This window comes from Mesoplodon mirus (assembly GCF_964341445.2).
Source record: "Mesoplodon mirus genome assembly, chromosome: 2".
NCBI classification, from domain to species: Eukaryota; Metazoa; Chordata; class Mammalia; order Artiodactyla; family Ziphiidae; genus Mesoplodon; species Mesoplodon mirus.
In genome coordinates this window covers 90,917,855-90,935,397 of record NC_138977.1, presented here as the reverse complement: position 1 = coordinate 90,935,397, position 17,543 = coordinate 90,917,855, and the positions used below count along the sequence as shown (strand labels likewise).

Here is a 17,543-nt window from a genome sequence, read left to right as displayed (position 1 = left end):
TTCAAAGCTACTTGATATTTTTCTTTGAATTGATTGATGCCTTAAAATTTTCTTTGCAAAATTTTTTTAACATACAAAAGAGTGGCAAGAATAGTACAAGAAACAACTTTTTCCCCCCTTGAACCATTTGAGAATCATTTGCCTGTGCCCATCACTCTCAAATCCTTTAGTGTGTACTTCTCTCAAAGAGAGATTCTCCCCTCTAATCTCAATCACGAAATTAACACTGTTGTACTACTACCATCTAACCCACAAATTTTGCCACTTATCTCAATAATATCCTTTATCAAAGCAAAAGGATATTGGTCAGAATCACACAATGCATTTAGTTGTCATGTCTCCTTAGTGTCCTTTATAACTGTTCATACGTCTTTCCTTGATGTTCATGACCTTGACACTTTTGAAGAGTACAGGCCAGTTATTTTGTAGAATGTCCCTCAGTTTAGGTTTGTCTCATGTTTCCTCATAATTAGATTCAGATTATGCATTTTTGGCCATCGCATGCAAGCGATGCTGTGTTCTTTTCATTGCATTCTGTCAGGTGGCACACAATTTAACTTTGACCATTCATAGTGATAACTTTGATTACTTGATTAAAGGAGACATTTTGAGATTATGTAAATATCCTTTTCCTCATCAAACTTTAACCCACCGCTTTAGCATTTATTAGTATTTCTTGGCTGAATTATTTCCGTGATGGGTGTTTTTAATCGGGGATGTTTCAGACTTGTGTCCTTATAATCCCTTTATTTTGAGATTTTACTCTGAATTCCTATCTCTTTTACTAACAGTGTAATTTTGGCTACAAAAATCTAGAAGAAAACCTGATGATTCCTTTTTACTCTGTTCCTTAGGAATGGATCTTTGTGAAGTGGTTCTCAGATTTTTGGATTTCAAGGAGCAGAGAAATTCAACAACATAAAGCTCCATACTTTTATTAGTCATGTGAAGTCCTCTAGTTTTTCCACACAACACACACACAGAAGATTATTTATCTTACAATACTGAAAACACTTTAATTCAAATAATTTAGCTTTGGGCTTCCCTGGTGGTGCAGTGGTTGAGAGTCCACCTGCCGATGCAGGGGACGCGGGTTCGTGCCCTGGTCCGGGAAGATCCCACATGCCGCGGAGCGGCTGGGCCCGTGAGCCATGGCTGCTGAGCCTGCGCGTCTGGAGCCTGTGCTGTGCAACGGGAGAGGCCACAACAGTGAGAGGCCCACGTACCGCAAAAAAAAAAAAAAAAAAAAAAAAAAAAATTAGCTTTATGAGAAACTCTACCTCATCCTCATTATAAGCGAACATAGTATGCTTGCTGTGCAAATGCAACTTCACATTAGGTTCTCTTTTCTAGTCCCTAAACAGATGGTGACCCCTAAACCACGCTTATAGAAAGAACTATTATATATTCTTCTCTCCTCAGATTTACATCCTTATTAACACTTTAGCAAGGTTCTGTATTTCTAAGGTGCCAAGGGACATGGTACAAAATGCCTTAACAAAATATGTGGGAGTTAAGATGGTAAATAATAGGAGCAACATAAATTCATATTCCACCTGAACCAACGAGACTATAATAATTTCAACAAATCAAGTTTTCTCGATTTAATGTCTTTGAAACCTCACACTTATATGTGTAAGGTACAGTGGTGTCACCCAGGGTGAATAGAGTAATAGATTCTGGAATCACTGTTTGATAATAGAATAATAGGGTGTGCTGATTTTGAAATTATCCTTCCTCATGGAGTGGAGTGATAGAAGGGGTAAAGTGAACAGATTGAGTTTGTTTCTAAGAGCCTCTATAAAACTGTCACTAACTCTTTATCTTAGAGTTTCTTTACACGTGAACTAATCCGCAGCTTTCAAAGTCTTGAGTTCAAGCCAAAACACACAGATGTAATCCAGCCTAGAGTAGAATTCCCCAGTGGAGCAAGCGCTGGCCTTCGGAATGGGTCATGGAACTCAAAATATAGCCTCAGAGTCAGAAAAATGTTCATGGAGGGGATGTGTATTTGGTTTTTTAAGTAATCTAATTGTGTTAGTAATTTAAAGTCTTCATTTTGAGTTAATCTGTTTATGCATTAGGAATCCATGTGTATAACAGTCTTTCCTTTATTTTATTGTTTGGTATGAGGAAATTATGAATAAGTTTGTATCGATTATGGTTATTATCATTAATGAGCTGGTATAGAGTAGGAATAAAATATGTTTATCTGTATTGAGATGAAGTTCAGTTTCCCATATTATTTTATATGATTGTCAAATAGTTTATATGTTATATTCCAGTCCATTTTTTAAAGGGTTTTGTAGGCCTATTGCTGTGCTGAGTGAAGGCATCATATTGAAGGAAGAAATGATGAGTATTCTTTGGAAAGAGAGGAAACTTTGATTATATATCATGTGGAGATTGTTACTTTATTACTATGAACATTATAAAGCTTGTGTGCAATTGTTTATCCTGGATTTAAACAGTGTTTTATCCTGCACTGTGTTTAGTTTCTTAACACATGGGTGTGATCTCTGCAGTGTAAAGTCATTCTAGTGCGTTTATGATGTGAAACCAGTCACACGAGTAGATTTCTATTAGCTATAGCTTGATAGAGAAGGCACATGCATTTTTTAGGACATTTAAAATTTTTGAATACCAAACTAAAAGTATGTAGTTCACAAGATTATTATGCTAATTGAAAGTTGATAACAGATAATACATTTATTCATGCTTTTAAAATGACAGGGACTTCCCTGATGGCTCAGTGGTTAAGAATACGCCTGTGAATGCAGGGGACACGGGTTCGAGCCCTGGTCGGGGAAGATCCCACATGCTGTGGAGCATCTAAGCCTGTGCTCCACAACTACTGAGCCTGCGCGCTAGAGCCCGCAAGCCACAGCTACTGAGCCCACGCTCCTAGAGCCTGCACTCCGCAACAAGAGAAGCCACCACAATGAGAAGCCCGTGCACTGCAACAAAGAGTAGCCCCTGCTCGCCACAACTATAGAGAGAGCACGTGTGCAGCAACGAAGACCCAGCACAGCCATAAACAAATAAACAAACAAATAAATAAAATGACAGCTCTTTCCTCTGGTAGAACAGTACAAAGTAAATTTGTATGGTACTTTATTCTTAAGTGAATATCCTGAGCAAATAATGAAGATCACTTTCCTAAGAGATATATAGGATCAGTGAGACTTGGGGAGTAGATTATAAGTGACTTGATCATATATTGGAGCTGCATCAGGGTTCCTGCTTTTTCCATTCTACTCTGCTCCTTCCCTGAAATGTCCTTCAAAGCAATATTGAATTTAACGTTTTGAAGGGATCTTATCTTTTTCAGCAATGTATTTGGTAGTTATGGGAACATTCTTTAAGAAATGGGACAGTGGATACAATACCTCCTTAAAACAATCTCTTCCTTTCAGTGGAACCAGAAAGGCCGATTGTGTTGATGTGTTTTTTGGGGGTCCTAGAACAGCTTCTGTGCAATTTTTGTTTTCTACTCATTATTGTCGTATGGTGGCTTTTCCACCAAAACTTTGTGACCTTGAACAAGGTATTTAATTTCTCACAGTCACAGTTTTCTTTTGTGTAAAAGAGAAAGTACAGTGGATGATTTCTAAGGAACCTTTGATTTGAATTCCTTTTATTTTATGATTTTCATGTGCTGTGTTTGGAAAATAAACTTCAGAACATGAATTACGTTAGGGGAGTGGTTTTATGTCTGTTTTGTTCACTAATGTATCCCCACTCCCAAAAATAGGGCCTGGTGCAAAGTAAGCACTCATATTTGTTGAAAAAAATGAACAAAACCCAACAGAAGAAACTTCAATGGGAAGAAATAAATGGATTATATTTAAAAATTAAATTTTATCTGCATACTTTGAAAGCATTATAGTTTTAATGTCCATCTTGGGGAGTTATTTTTGTAAGACTGGCTATTTATCCATACATTTAACTGCAAGTAATAATAAATCTGATTCTAACCCTGTCCTGGTAAAATCCTTTGGTGGCTTTCCATTACCCTTTGAGTGAAGAGTAAAACTTCAACTTGTCTTAGAAAGGTTTCTTAGATCGGCACCTTGCTTATTTTTTCAGCCTTCACCTTCCCCATCTTTTCCTGCCACCTCCTTCCCGTCCCTCCTATGTGCTCACACTCTTGGCTGCAGCTACACTAAACTTCTTTAGGTACTCAGTGTCCTGCTTTTCCACCTTTTGGCCATCCCAGGTGTTATTCTTTTCCTCTCCTCATCTTTTATTTCCTATAACAGCTCTTAGTGCATTAGCTTATAACTAGTAGTTTAGTGTCTATTCTCCCCAGCTGGGCTTTGAAGGCTTTCTGAGAGAAGGTTTGTGCCTGACTTGTTCACCCTTGTGCACTGTTATACCTTCAGTGACTGGCACAGTCCATGGCCCATGGGGTGTTGATGGTCTGAGTGCACTGCCATCCATGGGCACAGGATGCTGCCATTCTGATAAAGCCAGAATATTTCTGTCCTTTATGCCCTGTGACCAATTTCCTGCCAATTCATTAAAATAAATTCTATTTAACAATACCTAATTTGAATTAGGGATGAATGTTTAAAGTAGGGCAAGTAGGATTTGGAATAGGAAGTACCACATTAGCCAGAGTGGTCAAGGAGGGAAGCCTTGAGCTGTTCTGACAATAGAACTGACATTGGTAGGTGCTCAACAAATATTTGTTAAATGAATGAGACCTAATCAATGAACATCTAGAGGAAGAGGGTTCTAGGCAAAGGGAATAGCCAATAAAAAGGCCCTGAGTTGGGAACCTACTATGACCCATTCAAGGGGCTGAAATCTGGCCAGTGAGGCTGTGTCCTAATGGATGAAGCTGAGAAGGTGAGAAGCTGAGAGATGAAGATGTAGATATAGAAATGCACCAAAGTATATAGGCTTGTTGGCCAAAATAAGGAACTTAGATTTCAGTGTAATAGTAGTAGGAAACATGGAAGGGTTTTGAGCAGGGGAATGATATGATGTGATAGCTTTAGGAATTCACCCTAGTCCAAGCCATCAATTCTTGCCTTCACCATGCAGTAGCCTCTTGCCCAGTCCTTAGATCCCTTCTCTAAAATGGGGCCAGAGTGATTTTTTTAATAATGCAAATCTGATTAGGTCAATCTGTTGCTGAAGACCCTTCAGTTGCCCTTGAAAAAATGTTTACCATCCCTAATGTGGGTTACCAGGCCTTGGATAATTTGACATATGCTAAGGGCAGTGTCAGTCTAGATTTTCATGTTCCATTCATACTTTTTTTCATTTCCTTGAAAAGGTCTCAAGTTCTCTTCTCAGAACCCCTGCCCATGATGCTACTCTTACCTAGACTGATCTTACTCCATTCTTTAACTGGCTAATTCCTGCTCATTTTTCAGGCCTCACTGTCACATCCTCAGCTACCCTCTGACCTCCACTCTCACACTCAGACCAGGTTCTGTGTTCTACTCTCTCCCTGAGCTTCCTTTCTCTGCTTTTGTCACCCAGTCTTCAGGCACATGCTCAGTTCCAGCCTCCCTGCTGGATTGCTAGCTCCGTGAGGACAGGGCACTGGAGGCTGCTCACAGCTGTGGCTGCAGCACCTCTGTGAGTGCCCAGCCTACGGGAAGTGCTCGTGTTCTGAGAGAATGAATCAACAAAGAACTGCTTTCCAGTGCCAAGGGTCTACTTCAGTATCCTCTGTGTTTAGCTGTTTTCTCTTCTGTTGAGATGAAGGCTAACGGATAATTTTGTTTAAGATGAGGTAATTGTTTTAAAAAGTAGTCAAGAGGAAAGATGACTGTTGAAACCTCTGTGAATAATTTAATTAACAAACCTGCCTTCACAGCTCATTAAGCTCACCACTGATGGAAGCCATTATAACCTGCTGTGAAAAACTATGACTCAGATTGCTCTCTGTTTAAAATTAGTTGAAAATGGTTATTTGGTTGTTTTTCTTGTTGTTGTATCACTGTATTTCTGTTGGAATACTGTGACTGTTATTGCAAATTGTGTGAGTAAGCTTAGCTTCCTGTGCATGCCATGGAGAAACCATTTCTCTGAGTTTAGTTGTAAGATAATTGTGTGTCTTCACATTTTACCCTCAGTCTCTTAATTGCATGCCTTGCATTTGATTGAAGTAGCACCATGATTCAACATTTAGCCACTTTTAAAAAATTAATACTGTCTTTTTTATATTTTAGTTGATGATGAATATTTCCTGTTAGTTTCTAGCAGACTGCATTTGACATTTCATACATGCCAAACTGAGACAGCTTCTAAGATTTCATTCATAGTTGAGTTAATTCTGGTGAATGAAAAGTCAGGAATTAACTGAAAGGAACATATCTTCCTGTACAGAAGTCTCCTGAGACCTAACAAAGCTAATTCTAGCAGGTTATTATTTGTGTATATTGCTGGCCTGTAGTCTTCTTCAAACATGACAATTTGTCATAATAGTTTGACTTTTAAGGATACAAGGTAATCAGTTTATTAAAAAAGGGTATAAATTCAGTATGTATTTGACATCTTATGTAGTTACTGACAATATAGAAACTAATCACATTTCATAGTAATAAAATGGATTTTTTCATAGGATGAATATTGTACTTTTATATTATATCTTTCAAGGGATCTATTGAAACAAAGTTGTATTCTAGTAGCTACAGTGAAATAAAGTTTATCTCATTGGAAAACTTAACTTTAAAAACAGAGAAAAGGGTAGAAAATTGTTTAAAATATTCCGTGAGCTGTTGGGAATATTCTTTTGTTAACTCTCTTTCTTACTACCACTGGACTTGTGAAAAAGAAAAAGGGTTGTAATAAAAGAAGTAACAGCATAGGATATTCCCCTATCTTTCACTGAGTGTTACAAAATTAATCAAATTCATATACGTGAACTTGGAGTACCAGTGCATAAGGGAAACCATATGAATATAGCTTGTTAAGGACCCAAGGAATCTCAGGAGTTAGCATTCTAGTTTGAGCCTTTGTTTACAGAATAGTGTAGAATCATGGTTAATAGTTGGATTTTGGAGTTCACAGGGACCTGGGTTCAAATCCTTACCTACTGGCTATGTGATTTGGGTAAATTATTTTATCTCTTTAAGACTCAGCTTTCTCACCTTTGAATGGGGCAATGATTCTTATCCTGGAGGGTTATTGATCAATGAGATAATATAGTCATATTGCCTGTGAAATAGTGAGTTCTCAATAAATAAAAATAATATCATTAATAATATTTATAAGGAGATGTAAAGCCCCAGAAAGTAAACTGAATTACCCAAGGTCACAGAAACAGCCCCTGGCACTTTGAGTGTTAGTTCCTATCTCTAAATCTTCCTGCCTTTATTGTTAACAATAGGCTGTGTTAGGCAAGTGACTTCATTTTGTCTCAGTTTTATCAGTGGTAGAGTAGCTAGAGGCTATTTCTCCTTCTTTCTTTCCCAAGGAGATAATGAACATCAAATAAGAGCTAAGAATACCTCAGGACAATTTAGACTTTAGTTTTTTGTCAGTTCAGTTATATAAATGATATATATGTAGAATGATTTAAAATTCAGCGAAGTCTTCTTAGAAACATTTAAAGAAGAAAGTTGACTAAAAGTGGGACATGATTGGCCTTGTGTCACAAGTGACTGTCAATGGCTAATGGTGACCCACAAGGAGAGTAGTATGATATGGTTTGAAACAAAAAATGTGCAAAATCTCAAGAGCAAGCTTGACCCGCTTATGAGTTAATGTGAATCTACTTTACTCTTCACTCTGTCCCATTCTATCCTTCGTGGGCCCACATGTGACTTTAAAGGGAGAATAGAGGATGTATTAAAAATTGGAAAAGAAAACCAACATGAAAAGCTTAAAATAACTGATACTATAAATAATGGATTCTCCCTGATGATTTGCATAATACAGGCATGGCATGGTATAGTAGAAAGATTACTGGCTCAGAGCCAATTACTTGGGAATGAGTCCTGGTTTTGCCATTTATAGGTTGAGTGTAGTTACATAAGTCAGTTGGCTTCTCTGAGGCTCCTTATTTTATTTATTTATTTATTTATTTATTTGGCTGCATTGGGTCTTCGTTGCTGTGTGCAGGCTTTCTCTAGTTGTGGCGAGCGGGAGCTACTCTTCGTTGCGGTATGCAGGCTTCTCATTGCAATGGCTTCTTTTGTTGCAGAGCAGGCTTCGGTAATTGTGGCACATGGGCTTAGTAGTTGTGGCTCGCGGGCTCTAGAGCGCAGGCTCAGTAGTTGTGGCTCACGGGCTTAGTTGCTCTACTGCATGTGAGATCGTCCCAGACCAGGGATCGAACCCATGTCCCCTGCATTTGCAGGCGGATTCTTAACCACTGCGCCACCAGGGAAGTCCCTCTGGGGCTGTTTAAATTGGGGCAGTGATATTGGCTTAGCTCATGAGGTGAGGATCACGTGAGACCTAAGAACTTGTTTTGTTAATTCTGAAATGCTTCTAAAATGGAATGTAGTAATGGTATTTAACAGTATTTTTTAATATTATATTTTATTTACCTTTAAAAACTCTTCCTTAAGTCAGCCATGAAAAAAATAAATTGTTTTTGGGTGGGCCGAATTATTAAAAAGATGTTGTCCAGCTGTTCCTGAATTTAAGAGAAAAGGCTAAAAGACTAAGCAAGATGAAGTAGGTTTACAGTAGAGCACAGAGTTTAGATTAGGTATAAATAGTATCTAATAGCAATTTGATTTGTCTGAAGCTGTAGTGTTTTTCTCAGGCATATTATAAATTTTTTTAGATGCCTTCAAAAACTAGAAATAGATTTACATTTGTTTGTGTTGGGTTAGGTAGCATCCTGCTGAAGATGTAAAGATGATTAACATTACTTCTGATGTTCACTTCTACCCCAAAAGTTGTACATCCACTTTATAAGTCAGTCTGGAAATATTTATAGAACCTGAACTCCTCATAAAGTTAACAATTGTAGTTTTAAAATGCCTTGTAGTGTGCAGTCTACAGAATTTCAGTATTAAATTGATGAGGTAAGAAGCTGGCACCAAAGTCATTGCTTAAAAATCTTTGTACAAAAAACTCTAACTCCCTGTAGCTTTGATTCTCTAAGTAATCTGTAGTAAAGTTTCTGATTTTATTCCTGAAAGTCAGAATTCTTCACATCAAACTGTCTTATGTAGGGCAATTGCTTGAGTTGGACTTAATATGTTTCATTATGAATTCTGCATCATTATATATTGTTGACCTTTTCATATTAGAAAATGAACCTACTGACAGTGGTTATCCATATGTGTATGTAAGTATGTGGAAGAGACTAATGTACTTCTAAAACAGGCTTCCTTCTATATATCTTATGCAAAGATCCTGACCACTGATTTTTTAAAAAATTTAATTGAGGTATAGTTGATGTACAACGTTGTTAATTTCTGCTGTATAGCAAAGGGACTCAGTTATACATCTATGTATACATTCTTTTTCATTATGGTTTATCATAGGATATTGAGTATAGTTCCCTGTGCTGTACAGTAGGACTGTGCTAGACAGTGTTGTTTATCCATTCTATATAACAGTTTGCGTCTGCTAATCCCAAACTCCCAGTCCATGCCTTCCCCACCCGCCTCCGCCTTGGGAACCACAAGTCTGCTCTCTATGCCCGTTTGTTATTTTTTTCCTAGAAATCTTCGTGATTTATTTTATTAAACAACTTTTATTGGAGTACAGTTGCTTTCCAGGGTTGTGTTACTTTCTGCTGCCTGTTGACCATGGATCTTTTTATTACTGCTACTGCTGCTGCTGTGTTTATTGGGCACTTATTACGTGCCAGGCATTGTCCTAGGTCTTTAGGTATTCTAGCACATTCATTTCTCATAACAACCCACTGAATAAGTACTAGTACCATCCCCAGACAAGAGAGAAAACCACATGTATAGACAGGTTAATTAGCTCTGCCAGGGTCATAGAGCCAGCAAGTGGGAGAGGCAGAACCCTTCGTGGTTGGGTTCCAGAACCCATGCGGCTACCCGTCTACAGTACTGCTGCCACTACTGCACTGCACTGACCCTTCTGTGATAGCCCCTGTGTATTGCTTATTCCCTCATTAGGAAACGAGTTTGGAGAGGATAGAGATTATATAAAATATACTGTCATAACTACAGTGTGAAGTTCAGTGAACTTTCCTTGGCTTATAAAATTGGACCTCACGTGTCCAAGTTTCACCTGATTTCATGTGAAACTTCAATAGTGTGAAATGTCTATTGGATCAACTTTTGTGAGGATATTAGAGAAAGGCAGTGATTAACTCCTGCACTCAACTCAAATCCAGATATAGGAGTACATGTGTAAGCCACCAAGCAGCAGGAAGAAAGACTTAGTGAAGAAGTGGGCGCAGGACACAGCAGAGCTGCCGGTAAGTGTGACTTTGCTCTTCTTCAGTGCTGATTATTCAGAGAACCAGAATTAGTCCATGAATGTTAGCTTGGTAAACTTTAAATGACCATGTGTAATGTGGGGGCATATGTTCAGAAAACTGTTTTGGAGAGAAAGTAAACATTAGCAACTGTCGTATCTAGAGAATCAGAATTGTTTATATCGACAAAGCAATTTTCATGACCCGGCTCCACATCGGTGTCAGAGACCATGTAAACTATATATTTCTTCTTAATGTTTTAATAGAAAAGAACCTGAGAGTACAAGTCCCAGGTGACTTCAGTATACCTCAACAAATCGAGATTGTATGAAAAACATACTCAATATAATTAAGTGGATTCATTTAATATAGTACAAACCCTTGAGCATATTGAATTTTAAGACAGTATCTTTCACGGCAATAGTAATAATAGTAACAACCACCACCACCACACAACTCCTCACATTTACTGTGAATCAGGAGCGTGCTTTATGTGCATTATCTCATTTAACCCTCAACCGCCCTGTGAGGTAGTCACTGTGTTACTTCCATCTCACAGATGAGAAAACAGAGGAAAAGAGAGGATTATTTACATGCATGAGGTTATGCAACTAGCAAGCATTGTTTGTTCATTCAGTATTTGTTGAGTGTACCTATGACGGGCCTGGCACTATTCTAGGTAGTGGGGAATTAGCAATGAGTATAAAAAAATCTGTGCTTTCATAGAAGGACTTTACCTTCCATAAGGGAGCTAGACAAGAAACAGAGAAACATGGAAACATAGAATGAATCAGATGGTAATAACGAATTATGCAGGACAGTAAAACCGTGTGAGGGAGAAGGGTGTGCTGGAATAAGTTGCTGGGGTGGGCTGTCGTTACTCTTTTACACGGGTGGTGAGGGTGACATCTCAGCAGACATCTGAAGAGAGAGAGGGATGTTGGTAGGAAGAGCATTCCTGGCAAAGGAGGGAAAGAGGTCCCTGTGCTTGGAGTGCCTGCAGAGGCTCAAAGGGGCCATGGAGCTGCTGTGGGTGAAGGGAGAACGGTGGGATTTGAACTCAGATTTATCTGACCCCAGAACCCATATTTTAACCATTACAGTAGTCTGATGGGGCAACCACAGCATTAGCTGACCTACTGTGATCTTGGAGACACTGTATTATTCTCATGGAAAAGAGGGCGGCAGTAAAGTTCTACTCTAGAGGTTCTGTATATAGAGTTGAGAGTATAGAAGAAATCCCTGTGGCTTGGGGTGCTTTGGAGAATAAAAGTAGGGGATGATTGTAGACTGTAAATTTGGGAAACTGGGAGGAGTGTACCTCCCCTGCTCAAAATTCCTCAGTGGTTCTCCATTGCCTTCAGAGCTTTAGAGAAATTAAGTAACTCTCCCAAAGCCCCATAGCAAATAGACCTAGCTTTAAAAAGATTTTTTTTCCTTATCGTAGTATAGTTGATTTACAATATTGTGTTAGTTTCAGATGTACAGCAAAGTAATTCAGTTATATATATATATTTTTTTCAGATTATTTTCCACTGTAAGTTATTACAAGTTGTTGAATGTTGTTCCCTGTGCTATACGTAAATCCTTGTTGCTTATCTATTTTATATATAGTGATGTGTATCTGTTAATCCCATAGTCCTATTTTATCTCTCCCCCTCTTCCATTTCCCCTTTGGTAACCATAAGTTTGTTTTCTATGTTTGTGAGTCTGTTTCTGTTTTGTAAATAGACTCATTTGTATTATTTTTTAGATTCCACTTATAAGTATAGTCCTAGTTTTGAGTGATGATAAAGACTTTGTTCAGGCTTCCCTGGTGGCGCAGTGGTTGAGAGTCTGTCTGCCAATGCAGGGGACACGGGTTCGTGCCCCGGTCCGGGAAGATCCCATGTGCTGCGGAGCGGCTGGGCCCATGAGCCATGGCCGCTGGGCCTGCGCGTCCGGAGCCTGTGCTCCGCAATGGGAGAGGCCACAGCAGTGAGAGGCCCGCGTACTGCAAAAAAAAAAAAAAAAAAAAAAGGACTTTGTTCATGACTGCTGAACTATGCTAACCTTCTCAGAAAGTGAAATCAATCTCATGTTCCTTGGCTGCTCATCACTTACAGACTGAAGTCAACAAGCCTTGGCAAGGAAGGCAGGGCCCTCCTAGAGTAGCTCCCACCGTCTCTTTTACACTTACTTCTACTGCCCCTCCCCTTCCACCTTAGCATGGAGCAACTTTGCTTACATGTCTGTCTCTTCTTCCAGACAATAAATCATTGAAAGCTCTTGCCCTGTTTTGTTCTATATTCCAACCACGGAGAATAGGGCTTGGCATGCAGTTACCTGCTCATTTAAATTAAACTTAGAATATTAATTTTAATATTAATGATGACAGTTTTGGTCAGATCAAAACAAGTGGAATATGTTGAGCAGTGATGTGAGTTAACGCAGAAAAAATAGATGATAATAACCTTTCATTAAATAGTAGTTGTTTTTATTATGTGTCAGACATTAAACTCAGTCTGAAATACATCATTCCAAATCAAATTCAAATGTGAAAGATAAACCTTATTAGGTATAATTTTAGAGCTAAATTAATATCTTATTAGATACAACTTGTAAGATAAAACTTTAAAAAATGTATTAATTTTCAAACTATTGCTAACTGGATAGTAGGAGGTGTTTCTGGAGCTTTAAGTAGAGGAAAATGTCCTTAGAAAGGGAAAGAAGTCATCTTTGTTTCTTTGTACTCAGTTTTTAAAACGTTACTACAAATGTGTATACTTGGCTACATGCAGAGATCTTCCGGAAAGAACACTGTACTCATTTATAATGGGGATGTGTCACATTGGGTGAGACAGAGGGCTGTTGGAGAAGTGAGCCCAGATGAGACCCTGCATAATGCCCTGCTTCGTGCTCTTATCAACAGTTAATTGTAAGGGCTTTGTCAGTGCCGTCCTTCCAACCCAAGGCCCAAAGTGGGCTACTTAAGGCCATTGTTTCATAGCCTAATTCCTGATTGTCATTCACTAGGAAATCTACTTGTTAGGAATTCTGTTGAGTAATTTTTGAATACAAATTCTCATTGCTGATTGCTGTCTGTTTCTCAGACAAGTACATTATCTGAAATTTATATGCTTGTAATCACTGATACATCATTTTTGGACATGTATTTAATTTTGGCTTACATAACATTTATATGTTACTCTAGCAATGTTCAGTTATACTCTGAAATACTTCTAAGTGCAAATTCTCAAAAAAAATGTCATACAGTTTTCCCACACTTCTCACAGCACAGCATGCCCCCTCATTTAGGTGGCTTGATTTTATTGTTTCCTTAATTTCTCAGTATTTTGTGCTGATTAGAATGGGTTAGATGTTCTTTATTTAATCCTAATACTTAGAACTGTCAGTGGGAAGAACTACATTAGTACTCAGAAAAGCTGCTTAAGAAGTTATTTTGCCCACCGCCCTTTCCGTCATCCAGTAGAAATTTACGCTAAAGCTCTTTCTGTGGTTTTATTGCAGTGACCCCGCAGCCAAAGCCCTGTGGGAAGCCTTATTGAACACGAAGCACAAAGAGGCAGTGATGGAAGTCCGGAGACATCTAGTGGAAGCAGCAAGCAGAGAAAACCTGCCAATCAAGATGAGTATGGGTAAGTTATCTATCCACTTACCCACAGACAGTGACCACGGGCTCTGAGGAAGTTCATTTAAGTCTGCTCTGATCTGTGGGCCGACCTAGCCAGCATGGCATCTAGATAAAAGTATTGAACACATTTGTAAACTGATGAAAGAGTAGGGAAGGAATTTATACAGATGCCCTCGGGGCTCAACCGTGAGCTCTTTTCTTAGACTCAACGTTGGGAAGTCCGACAGAGTCCTTGCTTACAAGGCATCATTGCTGTTAGTTATTTGATCTAGAACTCTCAAAATTGGTCTGAACTTCCTCCCCTTCATTCTGTCCCACTCCTACTCCCCTGCCCCCACCTCCGCACTTACTGTGGAGAAGTGATCGCTTATTAGTTTAGACTTGATGAATGAATGACTGTGCTGACAAATCAGTTGAGGAGATGGACATGTTCTGTCCTGGCCTCTCACCCTTAGAGTGGTCTGCCGATTGTCTGGTCACATCAGTGTTACCCCTTCTTCACCACAGTATGAAATGCCTGATTTTTCTCATTTCTCATTTTTTTTCACATGGAGCTTTGTCCTTAGTATTAGAAAAATGGGGCTGCAATGGAATTTAAATTTTAAATGGCTTTTTTCTTTGGATTAAAAAGTCAGAGAACTAATGTTTTTATTGGAGAAAAGGAATCTGGGGTTTTACCCTTTTTAAATTAAATAATTTTATTAGTATGGAAATATTTAAATATGGATATTGAATCTGGTTTTAATAGGTAGAATTTATTTCTGGAAACTTGTAAAAGTTTATTTCTCTATTTAAAAAATAAGTTTTCTCTTATAATCTGCTCTTCGGTATCCAATAAATATTAGTACATTTTACTAGATGGGTAAACTTTTCTTGCTGAGATTTCTCACCCAAATTCTTGATTCCTAATGAGTACAAAAAAAATCAAACTGTCAAGTTGAAATAGAAGAACAAAATTTTGGAAGTAAAAGAATGTGGATGAACCTAGAAGGAAAAAAATTAGAGGGTCATAATATGAACAAAAATCATAACTTTCAGTGTCTTAGGTGATTATATATGAGGGCTTTAAGGAACATGAAGGATGATAAGAAAAGTGAAAATAACTAACATTTATTGAGCACGTATGATGTGCCAGGTTTTCTTCTAACTCTTTACATGTGTTATTTAATCTTCAATGTAATTCTGAGACGGGTACTATGAGTATCCCATTTTTCAGATAAAGAAGCTGGAATAGAGAGAAATTAAGTTGCCCAAGCCCATACATCTGATAAGGAGTAGGACTGGAATTCAAATCTAGACATTCTAATGTGAGAGAATATGCTTTTTATTTATAAAATTATCCTAACTTCATACAACCAATGCCAGAGTCCTACATGTTGTTTTGAAGTAGAAATAAAGTTGTTTCTTTGAGATCATCCTGGCATTCGACTATAATTCTTGTATCTTTCTCTCCTTCCTCCGTCCCTCCCCTCTTTCTTTCTTTCTTCCTTTCCTTTCCTTTTTTCTTTCCTTTTCTCTTCTTTCCACAGTTATAGGTACACATTAATAACATATGTTTACCTAAAATATTTCCTTATCTGTGATATGTTGAAATAAGAACTAATTCACATCATGAATAGAGAAAAAAGTAGGAATGCGCAAAGGGTCTGGGTGATAAGGTTAATTTATATTGCATTTCAGTGATAAAACCTTATGATGCTATCACAGAGCATAAATCAGTTTTTATTGCTCAATCAATGCAGGACTCTTGAAAGATCAAAACACTTTACATTTCTAAAGCTCTGTATCTTTTAAAAATAATCAGAGCCAGGGGAAAAAAAAAAAAGTGGGTAGCCCCATAAGGAATTCAATTTAAATATTTGAGTTTTCTGTCAACCAAACAAATTTTAGATAAGATGGTTTGATTTATCCCCAAGCTCCAGACATGGGGGAGGGTGAGGAGAGGAAAAATAAAAAAGAAGGAAAGAATCAGACAATTGTTAGCAAACTTTGTTGTAAGAAGGACCAAAAAGATTGGCCCAAATCTTATTCTATCTGTGTGCCAACTTAATTTAGTAAAAGATAACACACTGTGGCTATGCATTTCTGCTTCATATCACTGGTCAGAATTTCTGGTGTGTCTCATCTCCATATACCAACAGATACATAACTATGAACAGTAAGGAAAAGGGCTGGAATTGAAACATAATAAAACATTGATATTTGAAATCTGCTTATCATTAAAAAAAGAAAAATCATGCTCTGATATCCTAGATGGCTGGAATGCTTTTTCTAGCAGCATTTAAAGCTATGAAATGTACTTTAAACTATGCACTGTTCTCTCAACCCCTGCTGTAAATTCTACTGAAGTACACATTTTTCTGACTGTGATAGAGGCTTCTGGTATTTTTGAGACATTAAACAGATATTTTAATTCTAGATTGAAGACTTTTCTTATGTTTAAATTCACTGGGAGGATTCCCATTATTGAAGCCTCAGCTCTTAAATATGAAATTTCTCAGTAAAAAGGTAAGTTAATATTAAAATATCATGAGCACCAAGAGAAATAAACATCATTCTCTTAGGGGAAAAAAGTTGAATTGCCAAAAGAAAGAAAAAAGTTCATTTTATCATTTCACATATAAACATATGCCTTCTTTCCAGGAGATTGTTATTAAATTGTCAGTTAACTAAACATATATGTTCCAGAAAAGTGGTTTTTTAAAACATTGTAAACTGAATTGTATTTTTCCCACTGGCTTTTCATCATGGAAAATGTATTCTGAAAGTAAAAAACAAATGGACTCTAAGAAACCCATTTGTTTGGACCCAAAATGTTCACTCACAGAGGAAGATGCCCATCTCAATTTCTCCATTTACAGAGAATCTGTTCCTCTGGACTGATACTGTGGTTGGGGGATCTTCACCAGTTTTCCCATAGCTCTCTGCAGAGTGGCTATATTTAATGGCTGGCAGAAAGAGCCTATTAGGGCTAAAGTGAAACAGATCTCTTTATGACACTGTTCTTTGTTCTGCAGCCAGATTTCTTGAAAAAGTATTCTATGCTCAATGCCTGTCTCTTTATTATTTTCTTGCTTATTAATCTAGTGTAGTCTGGCTTCTGGTACTTTTTTGCTGAGATGTCCTCTGGGCTACTAAATATAAGGGCATTTTTCTCAGCCCTCGTTCTTCATTTCTTTGCGATATTCACTACCAGATTGTTGCCACTTTTTTGTACATCTCTCTCTGTTTTCTGGGACTTCTGACTCTCCTGATTGTGATGGAGTGCAAAGTCGGTTACACATGGAGGTGAATCACAGTTCTGTTACTTATTAGCCAAATTTCAATTTATTTATCCATAAAAATGGGGAAACTATTTCCTGGAATTTTGAAGGAGAAAGAAAGCTCTGAGCAGAGTGAAGATTATGATTATCAAGCAAACTGTAATTGGTGTGCTGCAGTTATATTCTATCTATGGGGAAGTCTACGTGGGAAACTATATTAAAAGAGGGTTGTTTGGTGGGAGTAAAATCAAAACAAACCAATCAAATT

The 17,543-nt window shown here is 37.8% G+C and overlaps 1 protein-coding gene across 2 annotated transcripts in view; it reads left to right on the top strand.

Moving 5' to 3' along the window:
* SCFD2 (sec1 family domain containing 2) overlaps positions 1–17,543 on the top strand; it is a 401,411-nt gene that overhangs the window by 32,835 nt on the left and 351,033 nt on the right. For both annotated transcript variants that reach the window (XM_082630711.1, XM_082630712.1), the window contains exon 3: positions 13,889–14,016. In XM_082630711.1, coding sequence (XP_082486837.1) covers positions 13,889–14,016 — 128 coding nt within the window. The remainder of the gene's footprint in view (positions 1–13,888; positions 14,017–17,543) is intronic.